Below are 17,500 nucleotides of genomic sequence, written 5' to 3' on the forward strand. Positions count from 1 at the left end.
GACGGCTTTGAGGGGACTTGAGCTAGAGTTCGTCACGGCCACGCTAGCTGGAGATTCGTCTGTAAAAACTTGCATTTGTGGTCACAGTGGTGCCTATGCTAACCTTCCTATGGTGTAGAAATATACCTAGTTGGACGAATCTTATTGTGGCTAGCTGGTCCAGTGGCTAACGCGACGGTCTGGAGTTTTGAGACTGACCGCGGGTTCTAACCCCACCCGTGGTATGGCTTGCAACCAGGGTTTGATGGCTATGTGGGCCAGCGGGCCACCAACAGCCACAGCCTGGTTGAACAGGCAATCAACTTGTCAAGAGTAAACCTGGTCCCAGGAGAGGTTACGATGGTAAAAAAAAAATCAAAACCAGTGGCAGGTGTATCACAGGTATATCATGGGTATGTCACAGGTATATCATGGGTATATCACAGGTATATCACGGGTGTATTACGGACGTATCATGGGTATATTACGGGTGTATGATGGGCATATTACGGGTGTATCACAGGTATATCTAAGAACATAAGAAAGAAGGAACACTTCAACAGGCCTGCTGGCTTATACGAGGCAGGTCCAATTCTCCCACCGGCTTAAGCCAATGCCTTGACTTAGTGAGGTCAGACACGTCACTTAAGGGAGGAACACTGCATCCGACCTAGTAGCACAAGCTAGTCAGGTCCAACTCACACCCGCTCATGTATTTATTCAACCTATTTTTAAAACTACACAACGTCTTAGCGTCTATGATAGTACTCGGAAGTTTGTTCCACTCATCCACAACTCTATTACCAAACCAGTGCTTTCCTATATCCTTCCTTGAATCTGATTTTTTCCAATTTAAAGCCATTGCTGCGAGTCCTGTCTATGTTAGATATTTTTAGCACGCTATTTACATCCCCTTTATTAATTCCTGTTTTCCATTTATACACCTCAATCATATCCCCCCTAATTCTACGCCTTTCTAGAGAGTGCAGATTCAGGGTCCTCAGTCTATCCTCAGGGAAGATTTCTGATACATGGGATCAACTTTGTCATCCTCCTTTGTATGTTTTCCAGTGCATTTATATCCAGTAAGCAGTAAGCTTATTGGCTCACGCTAAGCAGTTCTAACTCACACCCATCCACAAAACCTCATGTATCCGTCCAACCTATAAAACTTCCCAAAGTTCTTGGCTGGAAGTTTGTTCCACTCTTTTATAACACTATTGCCAACCCGGTTCTTCCCTGTATTCTTTCTCATTCTAAATTTGACGTGATGAGTGAGGTTATAGTTGCTACCAGCATGCAGTACAACGTAACCACCACAGCCTGGTTGATGAGAAATTGCTGGAAGGGGCATATGGAGGTCCCTTTAAAGCAGCCCACTCTAGCACAAAGATGGATACACTTTGAGAAGTTCCCTATTTTTCGTGCAGACCTCGTTGCCAGACGTATCTCGACCGGTTTTGGTAATTTCCTTATTTGTGGTTTATTGTACGTTTTTATAAACATATGTAATCTAACAAAACCCAACTTAACCTAACGTAAATTAACTTCACCAGATTTAAAAAAAAAATCATTTGAGAAAAAAATAGTGAGGTTAAGTAAGAAGATATAAACAAAGTTTTCCAATGGGCAACGGTAAACAATATGATGTTCAATGAGGACAAATTCCAACTACTCCGTTATGGAAAACTGGAGGAGATAATAACTAGAACAGAGTATACTACTGACTCCGGCCATACAATAGAGCGGAAAACTAATGTAAGGGACCTGGGAGTAGTAATGTCTGAGGATCTCACTTTCAAGGATCACAACAGTGCCACGATCGCACGTGCAAAGAAAATGATAGGATGGATAATGAGAACGTTCAAAACGAGAGATGCCAAGCCCATGATGATCCTTTTCAAATCACTTGCTCTCTCTAGGCTGGAATACTGCTGTACATTAACATCTCCATTCAAAGCAGGTGAAATCGCAGATCTAGACAGTGTACAGAGATCCTTTACTGCACGTATAAGTTCTGTCAAGCACCTTAACTACTGGGAACGCTTGGAAGCACTTGACTTGTACTCGTTGGAACGCAGGAGGGAGAGATATATCATAATCTACACTTGGAAAATCTTGGAAGGAATGGTCCCAAATCTGCACACAGAAATCACTCCCTACGAAAGTAAAAGACTGGGCAGGCGATGCAAAATGCCCCCAATAAAAATTAGGGGCGCCAGTAGTACACTAAGGGAAAACACCATAAGTGTCCGGGGCCCAAGACTGTTCAACAGCCTCCCACCAAGCATTAGGGGAATTGCCAATAAACCCCTGGCTGCCTTCAAGAGAGAGCTGGACAGATACCTAAAGTCAGTGCCGGATCAGCCGGGCTGTGGCTCGTACGTTGGACTGCGTGCGGCCAGCAGTAACAGCCTAGTTGATCAGGCCCTGATCCATCGGGAGGCCTGGTCATGGACCGGGCCGCGGGGGCGTTGATCCCCGGAATAACCTCCAGGCAACCTCCAGGTAATACCGACAAGATGAAATTAAGACACATGTGCAACATCTGGGTATCTTTATTGTAGACGTTTCGCCATCCAGTGGCTTTATCAATACAAATTCTAGGACATAACTTGCAGACAGTAGAACTATGTACAGAAGATGAGGTAATCAGTCCCTCAACCTAGGAGTAGGTGAGAAGAGCACCATAGTCGTGGAGATTTTTTTTTTTTTTTCACAGTGAGGTTAAGAACTGGACGTGAAACACCACCTCCAAATATTTACAAAATAAAATAGTAATGTGTTGTAGAGAGCAATGGTTCTGTACTTAATTGCCATTATATTGGATGGGAGGGCGTTAAAAACTCGAGGAACCTTTACAGTTTACATTAATCGAGTTATCTTTTAGCGTTCTTATTGCACTGGTGCTATTTCTTGTGATGCATTCTGCAGAGCTTCCCGCTCTGGTTGTGATTAATTCCAGTGTGCAGTGAGGCTGCTTGTAGCATGGAGATGCAGTATTGTGTAATAAGATATCTGGTATAAACTTTGGTAATGGATACCGACAAATTGGTTTAGAAAGACATGAACAAACACTAAGACATTGATTAGAAAACGTTTCGGTTCTGGGACCTTGATCACTTCTGACATACTGTCTTTTTAACCTCTTGTGTGTTAAAAGTGATCAAGGTCCCAGGACCAAACCATTTTTCTAATAAAAATGTCCCACTGTTTGCTCACGTGTCTTTCTAAATCAATAAGATGTCTGTCCGAAATTGCATTTTGCCGCCCAACCGGCTATTTTTTTTTTGTGTGTGTGTACGTTCCTTTTCCATCCCGTGAAGGGTAATGCCAGACCATATGACACCACAGTGACCTAGGAACTTAGTTCTTAAAAGAGTTAATAATGAATATACCTGGATGCATTGCCCACATGCTCACCATACCTTGGGTGCTCACCGTGCTGTGTATGAAGAGACACAGGTGCGATCCTTAACAGTTCTTGGGATGTTTTGGATCGCATTAAACTGTGTGTCTTTCCATCGAGTCGGTGTTTTATACCGCTATTCTCACCGTGTTGTGATGGAGTAGGAGGTAGTTTACTAGGCGCCACTGAACTGCTTTCATTGTCATGCAACATTATGTAAAATCTCTGTAAGATATTTGAAATTGACTTTGTTCTTTCTTCCAATACAGTGTGAAGCTCTCACAAGTTCACTGCTGCTGACGCTTGATGCTGGTTAAGGGCTCTTTATCCAGGGAATTAGAGCTACCTTTATCTTCCTTCCGTCAGACTTGATTACCACCCATCCCTCAGGCACTATATGATCCCTACTGGTTTAGCGCTTTCCGTGAATATAATAATAATAATAATAATAATAATAATAATAATAATAATAATAATAATAATAAAAACGTTCAGAGTTGTGCAACAGGAATAGTCATTTAAATATCCACACACACACACACACACACACACACACACACACACACACACACACACACACACACACACACACACACACACACACACACACACACACACACACACACACACACACACACACACTGACGAAAGGATATTTTAGCCATGGTGATGTAGACTGGGACAATTGAGACCCACGTGGAAGCTCAATATCATGGAGGAACACCCTGCTTGTTTCCACAACGATTTTTTAATGCCAGTTTTTAATTAAGGATCCAACGCAGTTAAGAGGGAATGATTGATCCGCAAGGCTGAACCTTTTCACCTCCGACCAGGCTGGTATAGAAAAAATGAAATGTCCATGAAGGATGTTTTGTTTAATAGAGGATTTCATGGTTTTTATAAATGAACAAGGGCCAGTACCAGAAGGCAATAATAAATCAAATGTAGAACTGTCAGTCATGGAAATAATTAATGAAGAAGTGAGGGGAATACTGATTTCTTTGATACTTTAGGTGAATCAGGACAACATGGAATATCAACATGAATGTTACAAAATAGCTGGAATGCTATTCAGGTCACTTGCAAGTGAAGTGTCAGACACATTCAAGATGGTAAATGTGATACCGGAATTCAAGAATGGTGACAGACAGGGGGCCATAAACTACAGACCAATGCCCTTAACCGAGTGTAGTTTGTAGTGTTCGAAATGTAAGGGGGGGACGGACATGTAAACATCTAGAAAGCACTAGATTCCTTACACATCACTAGCCTGGATTCAGAAAAAGGTCATGTCTTAGAAATCTCTTAGATACATCATATATTAGCACCTCTAGAAATTTGAAGAATCAACCTCCCTCGCCAACACCTGGATAGGTGACTGCACTTAGATATAACTTAATCAGTGTGAATGGTTTAAGGTATCAAAACTTTCTTCAGATACAAGGGAAATTGTCAGTATTTCTCTGAGAGAACTTGACAAGTTCCTTTAGGAAGTTTTTTTTTTATCATCAGGCTCGGTGGTGCTTACACTGGTCTGCTTGCGGTTAACACCAGTAACCTAAATGTTTAGGTTGTCAACCAGGAGACCTTGTCCAGGTCCGGGGACGATGATCCCCGGAACCATCAAGAGGCAGTGACTGTGTGGGCAGGTATGGTGGTGGTGGTGGCAGTGACAGTGTCCTCCGAGGTCTATATTTGCCACAGTGCACATGCATGATCCATGGCAGTAGTCCAAACTGCCTCTCTTACACTCTCTCCGGTACCTTGAATTCTCAAATTTAACCTAATAGACCTTTGGTGGAATTAACATATTTGTATCTGCCTGTGGCGATGTTATGCAACTTAAAAGATGCTTTTCGCATACTTCTTGAGAAACAGTAAAAGGAAAGTGTAGGCATTCCCCTGATGCGATAATTTATGCATGTGTGGGTGCGCTCTTGTGCCCAACATCTTGAAAAAGCCTCTTCGGATTGATTTGTATCTCACGACATGCGTATAACTTAAGAAAACAAAGATTGAGACAATATTCGAGTGGTGTTGCCCTCTGGTGGCAGTTTTTATAAAAATCATACAAGGGTCACATTAGATATCGTCAGAAAAGGAATATATGATGGGGTTGGCCGAGTTTCTTTTTGTGAACCATCTTTTTTTAAAGCGGCAAAATTTTGTAATAAAAATAATTGAGAATATTACTGTCTTTGGTGGGGATGGCGGTACCGACGCAACATATCAGTTGTTTTTATAGTGAAGCAACAAGGAACAAGTTGTATATTGTGGTGTGCAGACAGTTCTTTGAGAATCGTCTCTCTCAACACCAAAATACTTTTTTTTTTTTAATTTATAAAATAAGATGAAACTCAGTTTCTAGCGCACTCAGCTCACACACATTGAGGTCCGTGGTTCGATCCACGATACGGATGGGAACATGGCGTGTTTCGTTAAGACACCTGCTGTCCCTGTTTCCCTAGCAGGTATCTGGGTTAGTTGTTAGCCGACTGGTGTGGGTCGCATCCTGGGGACAAAACTAACCTAATTTGCCCGAAATGCTCAAACAAGAGGTTTTCTGTATAGTATGTCATTGATGTCATCTAAGTTTGCATAAGTTGTGCATGTAGAAATAGAGATTATTATTATTATCAGTATTCTTGCCGGCTATGTGAGCTGGGTGGAAAGATGATGGGGAACTGGATTGAACCTGAATGCCTCCCACTAGCCTCCCTTCTCCCTCCCCGTCTCTGCTGTATTTGTCTCTGCCTCATCCATCTTTCCCGTCAATTCCTTTTTCATCTTTAATATACCTTAACTTACCTATATAGACCTTATGTAACTTTAACAAGAACTGTAGTGTGTGAGAATTTAGATGCAAGAATGAAAAGGCACAATACTGTGACTGGAGAGAAGCTTACGACGATGTTTCGGTCAGACTTGGATCATTTAAGTATGACTTAAATGATTCAAGTAGGACCGAAACGGCGCCGTAAACTTTTCTCTCCGTGCAGGTTATTTGTGTATAGTTGCAAGTAAGTTCGTTTTACGACGTTACAGCTTTGTGACATCTCTTCTGTACTTCAATTTTTACAAGTTAAATAATATTTTTCTAACTTAGGTTTTCATTCCTTAACTTTAACCTGTATTTACGTGTAGTTAACTTCCATTAAGCAAATTTCATAAAAGGAAGGGTAACATCAGGCAGAGGGGAAAGGTAAACATCGACGATTAAATAGTTGGAAACCACACGCTCGGTATTTACGGTAGTGGACGAGTTGGGCGGCGGATTTGAGTGATGTGGTGCTGGATGAATGAGCAGCTGGAGCGGTCCGTGTGGTATTGTGGTGGCCTGGCCGGTCCAGCTACCTCCTCGTACCCATTAGCATACACCACCCTTCCCCCTCACACACACACACACACACACACACACACACACACACACACACACACACACACACACACACACACACACACACACACACACACACACACACACACACACACACACACACACACACACATACACACACACACAAACAGGGCCAGGACCTGTGAATCGATCCCTGGAACCACATATAAGTGAGTACACATACACACACACCCACACATACAGCGAGTATGAGGAGCGTGATGGATGGTGGTGGTGGGTGTCGAGGGTCAGGTGGTGAGGGTAGCAACAAGGGCCTTGGGTGAGAACTGTGCTTGCTGCCTGGCTGGCTGCCGGGGACCGCCCTTCCCTCCCTAACTCCTTCCACTCCCCCCCCCCAAACTAGTGATGCTACTACCTTTTGTAATCTCCACCACCACTCTCACGGTACCTGTTACCGTACTCTCACCGTATAGTATACAGGAGGCGTCGATATTTAGCTTGTTCCCGATGCTTTTTATGTGGTTTTTATTTAGCAAAATTGGATATATCAGCAATGTGTTGCTGAATTTCATATATAGTGCGGAAATCTGTCAGCCTGAGATAGGAAACTTCAGTAGAGCAATGAGGATATCGTTAACTATTACATTTAAGGTTCATCAGCTACGGGAGCTTCATAGGTTTCGTTCCATCTGAGCTGGAGTTACTATTACTCGAGAATGACTATCTCTCAGGATGGCCAACAAGATTCTACCCTCGCTATCCCTTCTGGCAACCCTAACTTTAGGTTAAGATATAGAAACAGATGACATGTTAAAAGTACAGAAGCACTGATCCTTTGTGTCACTTGATCATAATACCCGAGGGCAATGAGACTTCTCTTCATCACAGGATGACTCAATTATCAACAACAATAATTCATGTTTAGCACTAAACCCATGTGGGTCATTCAGCGCAAGACGTAGAAGAGGACTCTAACACTGCCACTTAATATAATCACTTAGTAATCAGTTAATTATTAATTAGTCAAGAATTAGCCAAACAGGAGTTAAATTGAATAGACAAATATTATTTTATTTACTGTATAAGTACGGAACTACACATTAATTCAGGAAAGTCATTGAAGGAAATATAATATTAATACTGAAGAGGAATAAAACTGCAGTGAATCACTATTCAGACTGAAATATAACTTATAGTGATGTGAAACCCGATAAGTGTTCCAGCTGTACACACAGCCCATAGTTCCAATATGAAACAAGAGTCCTTGGTTCCACACAACAAATATAACTCACTTGGCCGAGTACTTCTAGTAATAAAAGTCACACTTCTAGACTAAGGTCCCAAGACCTTACAGAGAACTCACTCCCCCAGCTCTGTCTCCGGCAGAAACAGCTATGCATGCATGCACAAAGATATGCATATACATGAGTAAGTATGCAGAACAACCATTGTGAAAAGAATAGTGAACTTCCAAGCTCTTTCGTGATTTCTCACATTATCAAGGAACTGTGATAATGTTCATTAAAGTTCATTGTTCTTTTCACAGTGGTTGTTCTGCATATTGTGATCTCAATGCACGAATATGTATATGCACATATACATACAAACATTATATATATCATATAATCGACAAGTGTAGTTCCAGACGGGCTGGCATATTAAACTTTAATTAACAGTAGGTTAGGTTACCTGTAGTCGATACATGTTTAAACAGTTCTGCCATGCGAGTTCCTTATACGTTAAATTGAAGGTTTTACCCTTCACATGCTAATTCAACCCGGAATCTCTGGTGGTGCCTGGTCGTGTAGGACTAATTTCATCTTAAGTCACCTTTCATGCTGACAGCCTGGGAGATTATGCAGTGCCGATTATATTTTCAATAAAACTAACCTAGCAGCTTAAAATTTGCGACATAAAATAGTTTAATTTGCTAAAAGCATGTGAGAATTTGCTTAATTTTAATTAATTTCTTTTGAGGAATCATTTTTTTCAGGTGACCTTCATCATTTTGTTCACTTCAGTCTGAGCTGAATATACTTTATAACTGCCTGTCATATATTGAACCACCACTAACAGAAACTTGAACAGTGAACAATTTCCTTTACAGGGTTAATAGTCGAGAGATTGAACTACTAATCTAAAATTACTCTGCAGTTGAAACTTATGCGAGCTGGTATCAAAGAGTAATGGAATATGTGCCGTCAACCTGGTACAGAATTACCAAGAAACAATCCTTGATAATAGATGAAAATCAAATGAGAGTGAATGTTGAAAATAACGCTCAAGAGGTTAAAAAACGGGAATCATATTAGACTTCCTGCCATACATTACTCTTCACTGCCAGAACAGCCTTCGCTTCAGTGGTGCACTATTTTGTCTCGTTCGTAGCCTCTAGTTGTGTTTGCAGGAGTCGATCTACAGTTCCTGGTTCCGCCTTTTTGACTCTTATTGACCAGATTTACTGATCCCTGGCCTCCAGGGTCTTATTATATCTACTCTTGAAACTTTATTGATCACCTAGTGCAAGGCTGTGTGAAGGACTGATAAAAGTGAGCTTGGCAAGCACATAAGTTATGGAAATATCACACGGTTCGGCCCTGAGACTAAGATTGCTGGCGTTGTGTGGGAAAAGTTGAATGTTCAAGTGTTGTTACTAATGCTGAACTCCATCAAGTAAGGCCTACACACCAATTATTAAGATAATCCGTAAACTAATATAGAAAGTTTGTTACTGACTTAGAAGTTGAAGTAATGTAGCTAAGAAAATTTATAGTGAAAGCGGTTGATTAAGAATAACATCAAATTTGTTGCTATATCAATGATGTAAATCACAGTACAGTGTTTTAAATGTGTGTGATTTAGTAGCTTGAAAAAATATGTGCAATAACTTGAATATTAATTAAGAGCGCAGTGTGTTAAGTCTACCTTAATGCAAGTGACTTAGCATTGCAGTGTAGCTAGTCTTTAAATAATGTGAAGGCTTTTGTGTGCGTATTGCTTTTGTGTAAGTATTAAGCTCACTAACCAGAGTCCTTGGTGAGTTACAGGCAGGCATGATAAAGTGTAAACAGGGGTGGTAGTTGGGCCAGTGTTGCAGCTCTTGTACCCACACAACACCTATCTTGTACTCAAGGTGTGGCTGGAGTAGTGTTGCAGCTCTTGTACCTCTCACAGCATCTTTCATCTTGTACTCAAGGTGTGGCTTGAGTAGTGTTGCAGTTCTTGTATTTCACACATTACCTATCATCTTGTACTCAAGGTGTGGCTGGGGTAGTGTTGCGGTTCTTGTATGTCACACAACGCCTATCATCTTGTATTCAAGGTTGAACCAAACCTGAATCTTGTTTATATTTCCCCTAGCTATTTTAAGCATGTCTTGTTGGTAGGCAGCCAGGCCAAGTGACATGCTTGAGTGAGGCCTTGAGTCAAGTGTCTTACTCAAGTGTCTCCTTATGGGAAATGTGTGAGACAAGTGAGTGAACCAAGTTACAACTCAAGAAATATACTCTGAATTGTATTACACTAAGAGACCTTCCGAATGTGATGAAGTACAGGGAAACTTTACATAAAAGTAAGACGTTTTTACATTAAATTCCTCCATTAATTATTACTCATTTTGAAATATAAAATAAGTGCAAAAAACGCCCGTAGAACAATATTTTAAATAAAATAACCAAGAGTAAATTATTTATGCTATAAATGTCGTATAATGAACCTTAAGTGACAAAGAAGTAAATTTTGTAGAAAAGACAAATGTCTGAAACTCCACGAACTGGGTTGTGTTTTATCCTTGTGACAGTGGTAGAGGTAATTAAGAGGTGACACAGCGGAAGACCCGGTGTCTAGCTGTGTGCTGTGTGCGGTCCAACGCTCTGCACATCTCTTTTGCAGCCGCGGGGAGGTGCCAGGACCTGCGGGCGTGTCTGCACTCCCAGCAGGATACTGTTAGAACACTCATTACCTGTTGAAATCACAGCAGCGGCGGTGGTGACCGTTGTGAAGATAACGGCTGTGCTTGACCATTGTGAAGATAGTAACGGTAGTGCTGGCCGTTGTGAAGATAACGACGGTGGTGCTGACCGCTGTGGAGATAACAACGGAGGTGGCGGTGCTGGGCGCACACCAACGTCGTGATGCTGCTGTTCATGGTGCTACCCTCCAGACTCCCCAGCTTTGTACATATCTGCCTTCTTCAGGTGTGTGTGTTCCTGACCCAGTGTTCCTTATACTCAACACCATCTACAAAGCTCACCTTTGCTAGTACACCTTATACTCTACACCATCTACAAAGCTCACCTCTGCTAGTACACCTTATACTCCACACCATCTACAAGCTCACCTGTGCTAGTACACCTTATACTCCACACCATCTACAAAGCTCACCTTTGCTAGTACACCTTATACTCCACACCATCTACAAAGCTCACCTTTGCTAGTACACCTTATACTCCACACCATCTACAAGCTCACCTTTGCTAGTACACCTTATACTCCACACCATCTACAAAGCTCACCTTTGCTAGTACACCTTATACTCCACACCATCTACAAAGCTCACCTCTGCTAGTACACCTTATACTCTACACCATCTACAAAGCTCACCTCTGCTAGTACACCTTATACTCCACACCATCTACAAAGCTCACCTTTGCTAGTACACCTTATACTCTACACCATCTACAAAGCTCACCTCTGCTAGTACACCTTATACTCTACACCATCTACAAAGCTCACCTCTGCTAGTACACCTTATACTCCACACCATCTACAAAGCTCACCTCTGCTAGTACACCTTATACTCTACACCATCTACAAAGCTCACCTCTGCTAGTACACCTTATACTCTACACCATCTACAAAGCTCACCTCTGCTAGTACACCTTATACTCCACACCATCTACAAAGCTCACCTCTGCTAGTACACCTTATACTCCACACCATCTACAAAGCTCACCTTTGCTAGTACACCTTATACTCCACACCATCTACAAGCTCACCTTTGCTAGTACACCTTATACTCCACACCATCTACAAAGCTCACCTTTGCTAGTACACCTTATACTCCACACCATCTACAAAGCTCACCTCTGCTAGTACACCTTATACTCCACACCATCTACAAGCTCACCTTTGCTAGTACACCTTATACTCCACACCATCTACAAAACTCACTTCTGCTAGTACACCTTATACTCCACACCATCTACAAAGCTCACCTCTGCTAGTACACCTTATACTCCACACCATCTACAAAGCTCACCTTTGCTAGTACACCTTATACTCCACACCATCTACAAAGCTCACCTTTGCTAGTACACCTTATACTCCACACCATCTACAAAGCTCACCTCTGCTAGTACACCTTATACTCCACACCATCTACAAGCTCACCTTTGCTAGTACACCTTATACTCCACACCATCTACAAAACTCACTTCTGCTAGTACACCTTATACTCCACACCATCTACAAAGCTCACCTCTGCTAGTACACCTTATACTCCACACCATCTACAAAGCTCACCTCTGCTAGTACACCTTATACTCCACACCATCTACAAAGCTCACCTCTGCTAGTACACCTTATACTCCACACCATCTACAAAGCTCACCTCTGCTAGTACACCTTATACTCCACACCATCTACAAAGCTCACCTCTGCTAGTACACCTTATACTCCACACCATCTACAAAGCTCACCTCTGCTAGTACACCTTATACTCCACACCATCTACAAAGCTCACCTCTGCTAGTACACCTTATACTCTACACCATCTACAAAGCTCACCTCTGCTAGTACACCTTATACTCCACACCATCTACAAAGCTCACCTCTGCTAGTACACCTTATACTCTACACCATCTACAAAGCTCACCTCTGCTAGTACACCTTATACTCCACACCATCTACAAAGCTCACCTTTGCTAGTACACCTTATACTCCACACCATCTACAAAGCTCACCTCTGCTAGTACACCTTATACTCTACACCATCTACAAAGCTCACCTCTGCTAGTACACCTTATACTCCACACCATCTACAAAGCTCACCTTTGCTAGTACACCTTATACTCCACACCATCTACAAAGCTCACCTCTGCTAGTACACCTTATACTCTACACCATCTACAAAGCTCACCTCTGCTAGTACACCTTATACTCCACACCATCTACAAAGCTCACCTTTGCTAGTACACCTTATACTCCACACCATCTACAAAGCTCACCTTTGCTAGTACACCTTATACTCCACACCATCTACAAAGCTCACCTTTGCTAGTACACCTTATACTCCACACCATCTACAAAGCTCACCTCTGCTAGTGCACCTTATACTCTACACCATCTACAAAGCTCACCTCTGCTAGTACACCTTATACTCCACACCATCTACAAAGCTCACCTTTGGTAGTACACCTTATACTCCACACCATCTACAAAGCTCACCTTTGCTAGTACACCTTATACTCCACACCATCTACAAAGCTCACCTTTGCTAGTACACCTTATACTCCACACCATCTACAAAGCTCACCTTTGCTAGTACACCTTATACTCCACACCATCTACAAAGCTCACCTCTGCTAGTACACCTTATACTCTACACCATCTACAAAGCTCACCTCTGCTAGTACACCTTATACTCCACACCATCTACAAAGCTCACCTTTGCTAGTACACCTTATACTCCACACCATCTACAAAGCTCACCTCTGCTAGTACACCTTATACTCTACACCATCTACAAAGCTCACCTCTGCTAGTACACCTTATACTCCACACCATCTACAAAGCTCACCTTTGCTAGTACACCTTATACTCTACACCATCTACAAACTCACCTTTGCTAGTACACCTTATACTCTACACCATCTACAAGCTCATCTCTCCTAGTACACTTTATCCACGTCATCTACAAGCTCCATTTCTCTCTTATTAATTTCTATCGTTTTTTTAGTCTAGTAAATCTTTGGGTGGGCACATCTGTTGGTTCTAAATTCCTTTTTTTTTTCTTAATTTTCCAGCACCTGCCGCCGCTGAACCATTTCATTTTCTGTATTTTTTTCCACTTTTAGTGAATTATTTGTTTTCATTTCCGTGTAATTATGTCGCAGAAATCGTCGAAAAATGTGATAATGTCTGTCCTTTGTGACGTTTTATTTAATTTTGTTTCACTGGAATAGTGTCTTGGATCTCTCTCTCTCTCTCTCTCTCTCTCTCTCTCTCTCTCTCTCTCTCTCTCTCTCTCTCTCTCTCTCTCTCTCTCTCTCTCTCTTTCTCTCTCTTTCTGTTTTTTGTAACCTGTTCGATCCTCTTTGTTAATCTATGTTCACTCCCAAGTTGCACATTGCAACATTTTATTTCCAGTAGGCCAAAATAACTTTCTCCTGGTGGGCTAAATTCATTCAGAATAAATTTTTATAGTATTCCAGTAAATAATCTGTCTAACATTGACGGTGTGTTGCCTGCCTTCTCTCACTCGAGTAGCTTCCTTAACGTGCTGCTCTGCGAGAATATGTGAAGCAGGATGTAATTCTTAAACCATTAAACTGTTTCTAATAATATACCTGGTTTTGTTTCCTCATATTCAGTAGTAAAACGTCTTCTTGTGTCTGAACAGACAGGGCTGACGATTTTACCAGTCCCATAGTTTGTTTTAATTTTTAGCTTTGAGAAATTTGGTTAACTGTTTCGTTGCCATTTCATCCTCTAGGCTGATATGGTGACTCATGTATAACAATGTTGAATCATGTATAACAATGTTGAATCATGTATAACAATGTTGTATCATGTATAACAATGTTGTATTATGTATAACAATGTTTAGTCATGTATAACAATGTTGTATCATGTATAACAATGTTGTATCATGTATAACAATGTTGTATTATGTATAGCAGTGTTGAATTATGTATGGCAATGTTGAATCATCTACAACAATGTTGAATCATCTATAACAATGTTGAATCGTCTATAACAATGGTGAATCATCTATAACAATGGTGAATCATCTATAACAATGTTGAATCATCTATAACAATGGTGAATCGTCTATAACAATGCTGAATCATCTATAACAATGTTGAATCATCTATAACAATGTTGAATCATCTATAACAATGGTGAATCATCTATAACAATGCTAAATCATCTATAACAATGGTGAATCATCTATAACAATGCTGAATCATCTATAACAATGTTGAATCATCTATAACAATGTTGAATCATCTATAACAATGGTGAATCATCTATAACAATGCTAAATCATCTATAACAATGCTGAATCATCTATAACAATGTTGAATCATCTATAACAATGGCGAATCATCTATAACAATGTTGAATCATCTATAACAATGGTGAATCATCTATAACAATGGTGAATCATATATAGGATTTTTTTTTTGTATTTTTGTGTTCACTTTTCACTAAGTTTTCTTAATGTATTGTAGAGTCCGTTATTTGTCTTGTCTAATTCTTCTCTCTGCTATGTGGTTAAGTAACTATAGTTAGGTACCGCCTTTGTCTCACGATAAGAAGACGGAGGATCGAGCTTCCATAAATCAGTGACTGTTTTATACTACGTTCCAGTTGGTAAATATTAAATTTTTCCATACCTTTGATGAATTCCGAGAGTTCTTCTACTTCCGGAGCCCGGCCATGAGCCAGGCTCGTCTGGTGCTTGCCTTGTCAACCAGGCTGTTGCTGTTGATGGTCCGGAGCCCCACATATCCATGACAGCCTGGTTGATCTAGCACCTGGTGAAGATACTTGTCCACTTTCCTTATGTTGTTGTCAGTGACCCACTGAAAGACGTGGTTTATATCAGCTGGGAGATTTGCTGTGTCCTCAGTGGATGTCGTTCTCATGTAAATTCTAGTACCGTCTGCAAAGAATATGTCTCCATCTAAAAAAAAAAGAGGTCTGGAGTTTTGAGACTCTCTGACCGCGGGTTCAATCCGGCCCGTGGTATGGTTTGTTTGCAATCGTGTCATTACGATTTCGTGAGTCATGTCTCCGTCTATGTCGGATACGAAAATGAGAAAGAAAATTTGGGCGAGAGCAGTACCATGAGGAACGGAGATTTCAATGTGACTGTCACTGATTTCACTTGTTCCCTCTCATACTGTGTTTGGAATCGATTTGTTAGAAAAATCCTGCTTCTGTAGAAGTTTTTTTTTCTTTTTTTTCTTTGTTTCTTTTATTATTAAGTTCGTTTACAGTTTCAGTGCATTTCTGTATTTTGATGGTATTAACTTTCGCAAAGTACTATATCAGAAAGGCTATGATGCCTTTGAGCGATCATCGGGCCATCAACAGCAACAGTCTGATTAAACAGTCGATTAACAAGAATGGTCTCACGCGTGGCTGTGAGAGTATAAAAGTCCTGGCAACTGGTGACAGATATATATGCCAGGCTCTTCTAATATTGTGTAATTAGTGTGTGCTTCCAGCCTGTCAGTCCCTCTTAATATTCACTCTCTCTCAATATTACCTTCTTACGTTAACTGATGTTGAAATTTATTGCTTCTGAGATTTGAGGCTAAACTTGGTAAGGATTTCGGACATATTCATTTTATGGGGTTCCCTTCATGCTGGTGAAGGGCTCTTGATCAAAGAAATTACAACTGCTTTCCCCTTCCTCGGATCGAGTTTGATTACCTCCCATTCGCCAGGCGCTGTATGACTTACGGTTTTAGCGCTTCCCCACGAATATAATAATTGCTGGTGGCGTGTGTGAGGTTGGGTGAGTGCAGGGCCTGTCATCTTGTGCCAGTCTTAATGTCTTTCCCAGGAGGCACTCAAGGGCGGCACTGTGTGTGTGTCTTCACGGGTAAATATACTTGTTGATATCATGCACTGGTTTCTTCCTCCCTCTGCCGAGTCACCTACTGCTGATATCACACTTACAACCTTCGTACCGGACCGCTGGGGCCATTATTCCTAGACCATATATACATATGTATCCATGACATATATATATATATATATATATATATATATATATATATATATATATATATATATATATATATATAAATAAATATATATATATATATATAAATATAAATATATATATATATATATATATATATATATATATATATATATATATATATATATATATATATATATATATATATATATACATGTATATATATATCTCTTCTTCTTTCAACGTACCAGCCGAATCCCACCGAGGTGGGGTGACATAAAAGGAAAAATGAAAGTTTCTCCTTTCAAATTTAGTAATATATACAGGAGAAGGGGTTACTAGCCCCTTGCTCCCGGCATTTCAGTCGCCTCTTACGACACGCATGGCTTACGGAGGAAGAATTCTGTTCCACTTCCCCATGGAGATAAGAGGAAATAAACAAGAACAAGAACTAGAAAGAAAATAGAAGAAAACCCAGAGGGGTGTGTATATATATGCTTGTACATGTATGTGTAGTGTGACCTAAGTGTAAGTAGAAGTAGCAAGACATACCTGAAATCTTGCATGTTTATGAGACAGACAAAAGACACCAGCAATCCTACCATCATGTAAAACAATTACAGTCTTTCGTTTTACATGATGGTAGGATATATATATTTATATATATATATATATTTATATATATATTTATATATAATATATATATATTTATATATATATTTTTTTTTTTTTTTTTTCAACAAGTCGGCCGTCTCCCACCGAGGCAGGGTGACCCAAAAAAGAAAGAAAATCCCCAAAAAGAAAATACTTTCAT

General features: G+C 40.6%; 1 protein-coding gene across 6 annotated transcripts in view; it reads left to right on the forward strand.

Moving 5' to 3' along the window:
• The window catches only part of Ptpmeg (protein tyrosine phosphatase Meg), a 560,698-nt gene that overhangs the window by 127,800 nt on the left and 415,398 nt on the right, over nt 1–17,500 (forward strand). The window contains exon 1 of one of the 6 annotated variants that reach the window (XM_070100759.1): nt 10,497–10,942. The exons of 3 other annotated variants lie outside the window; for them this stretch is intronic. In XM_070100759.1, coding sequence (XP_069956860.1) covers nt 10,880–10,942 — 63 coding nt within the window. In that variant the 5' untranslated portion in view covers nt 10,497–10,879. Of the gene's footprint in view, nt 1–10,496; nt 10,943–17,500 lie in introns of those variants that run through there. 2 more of the 6 variants (XM_070100754.1, XM_070100758.1) reach the window with 2 other exon arrangements.

This window comes from Cherax quadricarinatus, chromosome 74, assembly GCF_038502225.1.
Source record: "Cherax quadricarinatus isolate ZL_2023a chromosome 74, ASM3850222v1, whole genome shotgun sequence".
NCBI lineage: Eukaryota > Metazoa > Arthropoda > Malacostraca > Decapoda > Parastacidae > Cherax > Cherax quadricarinatus.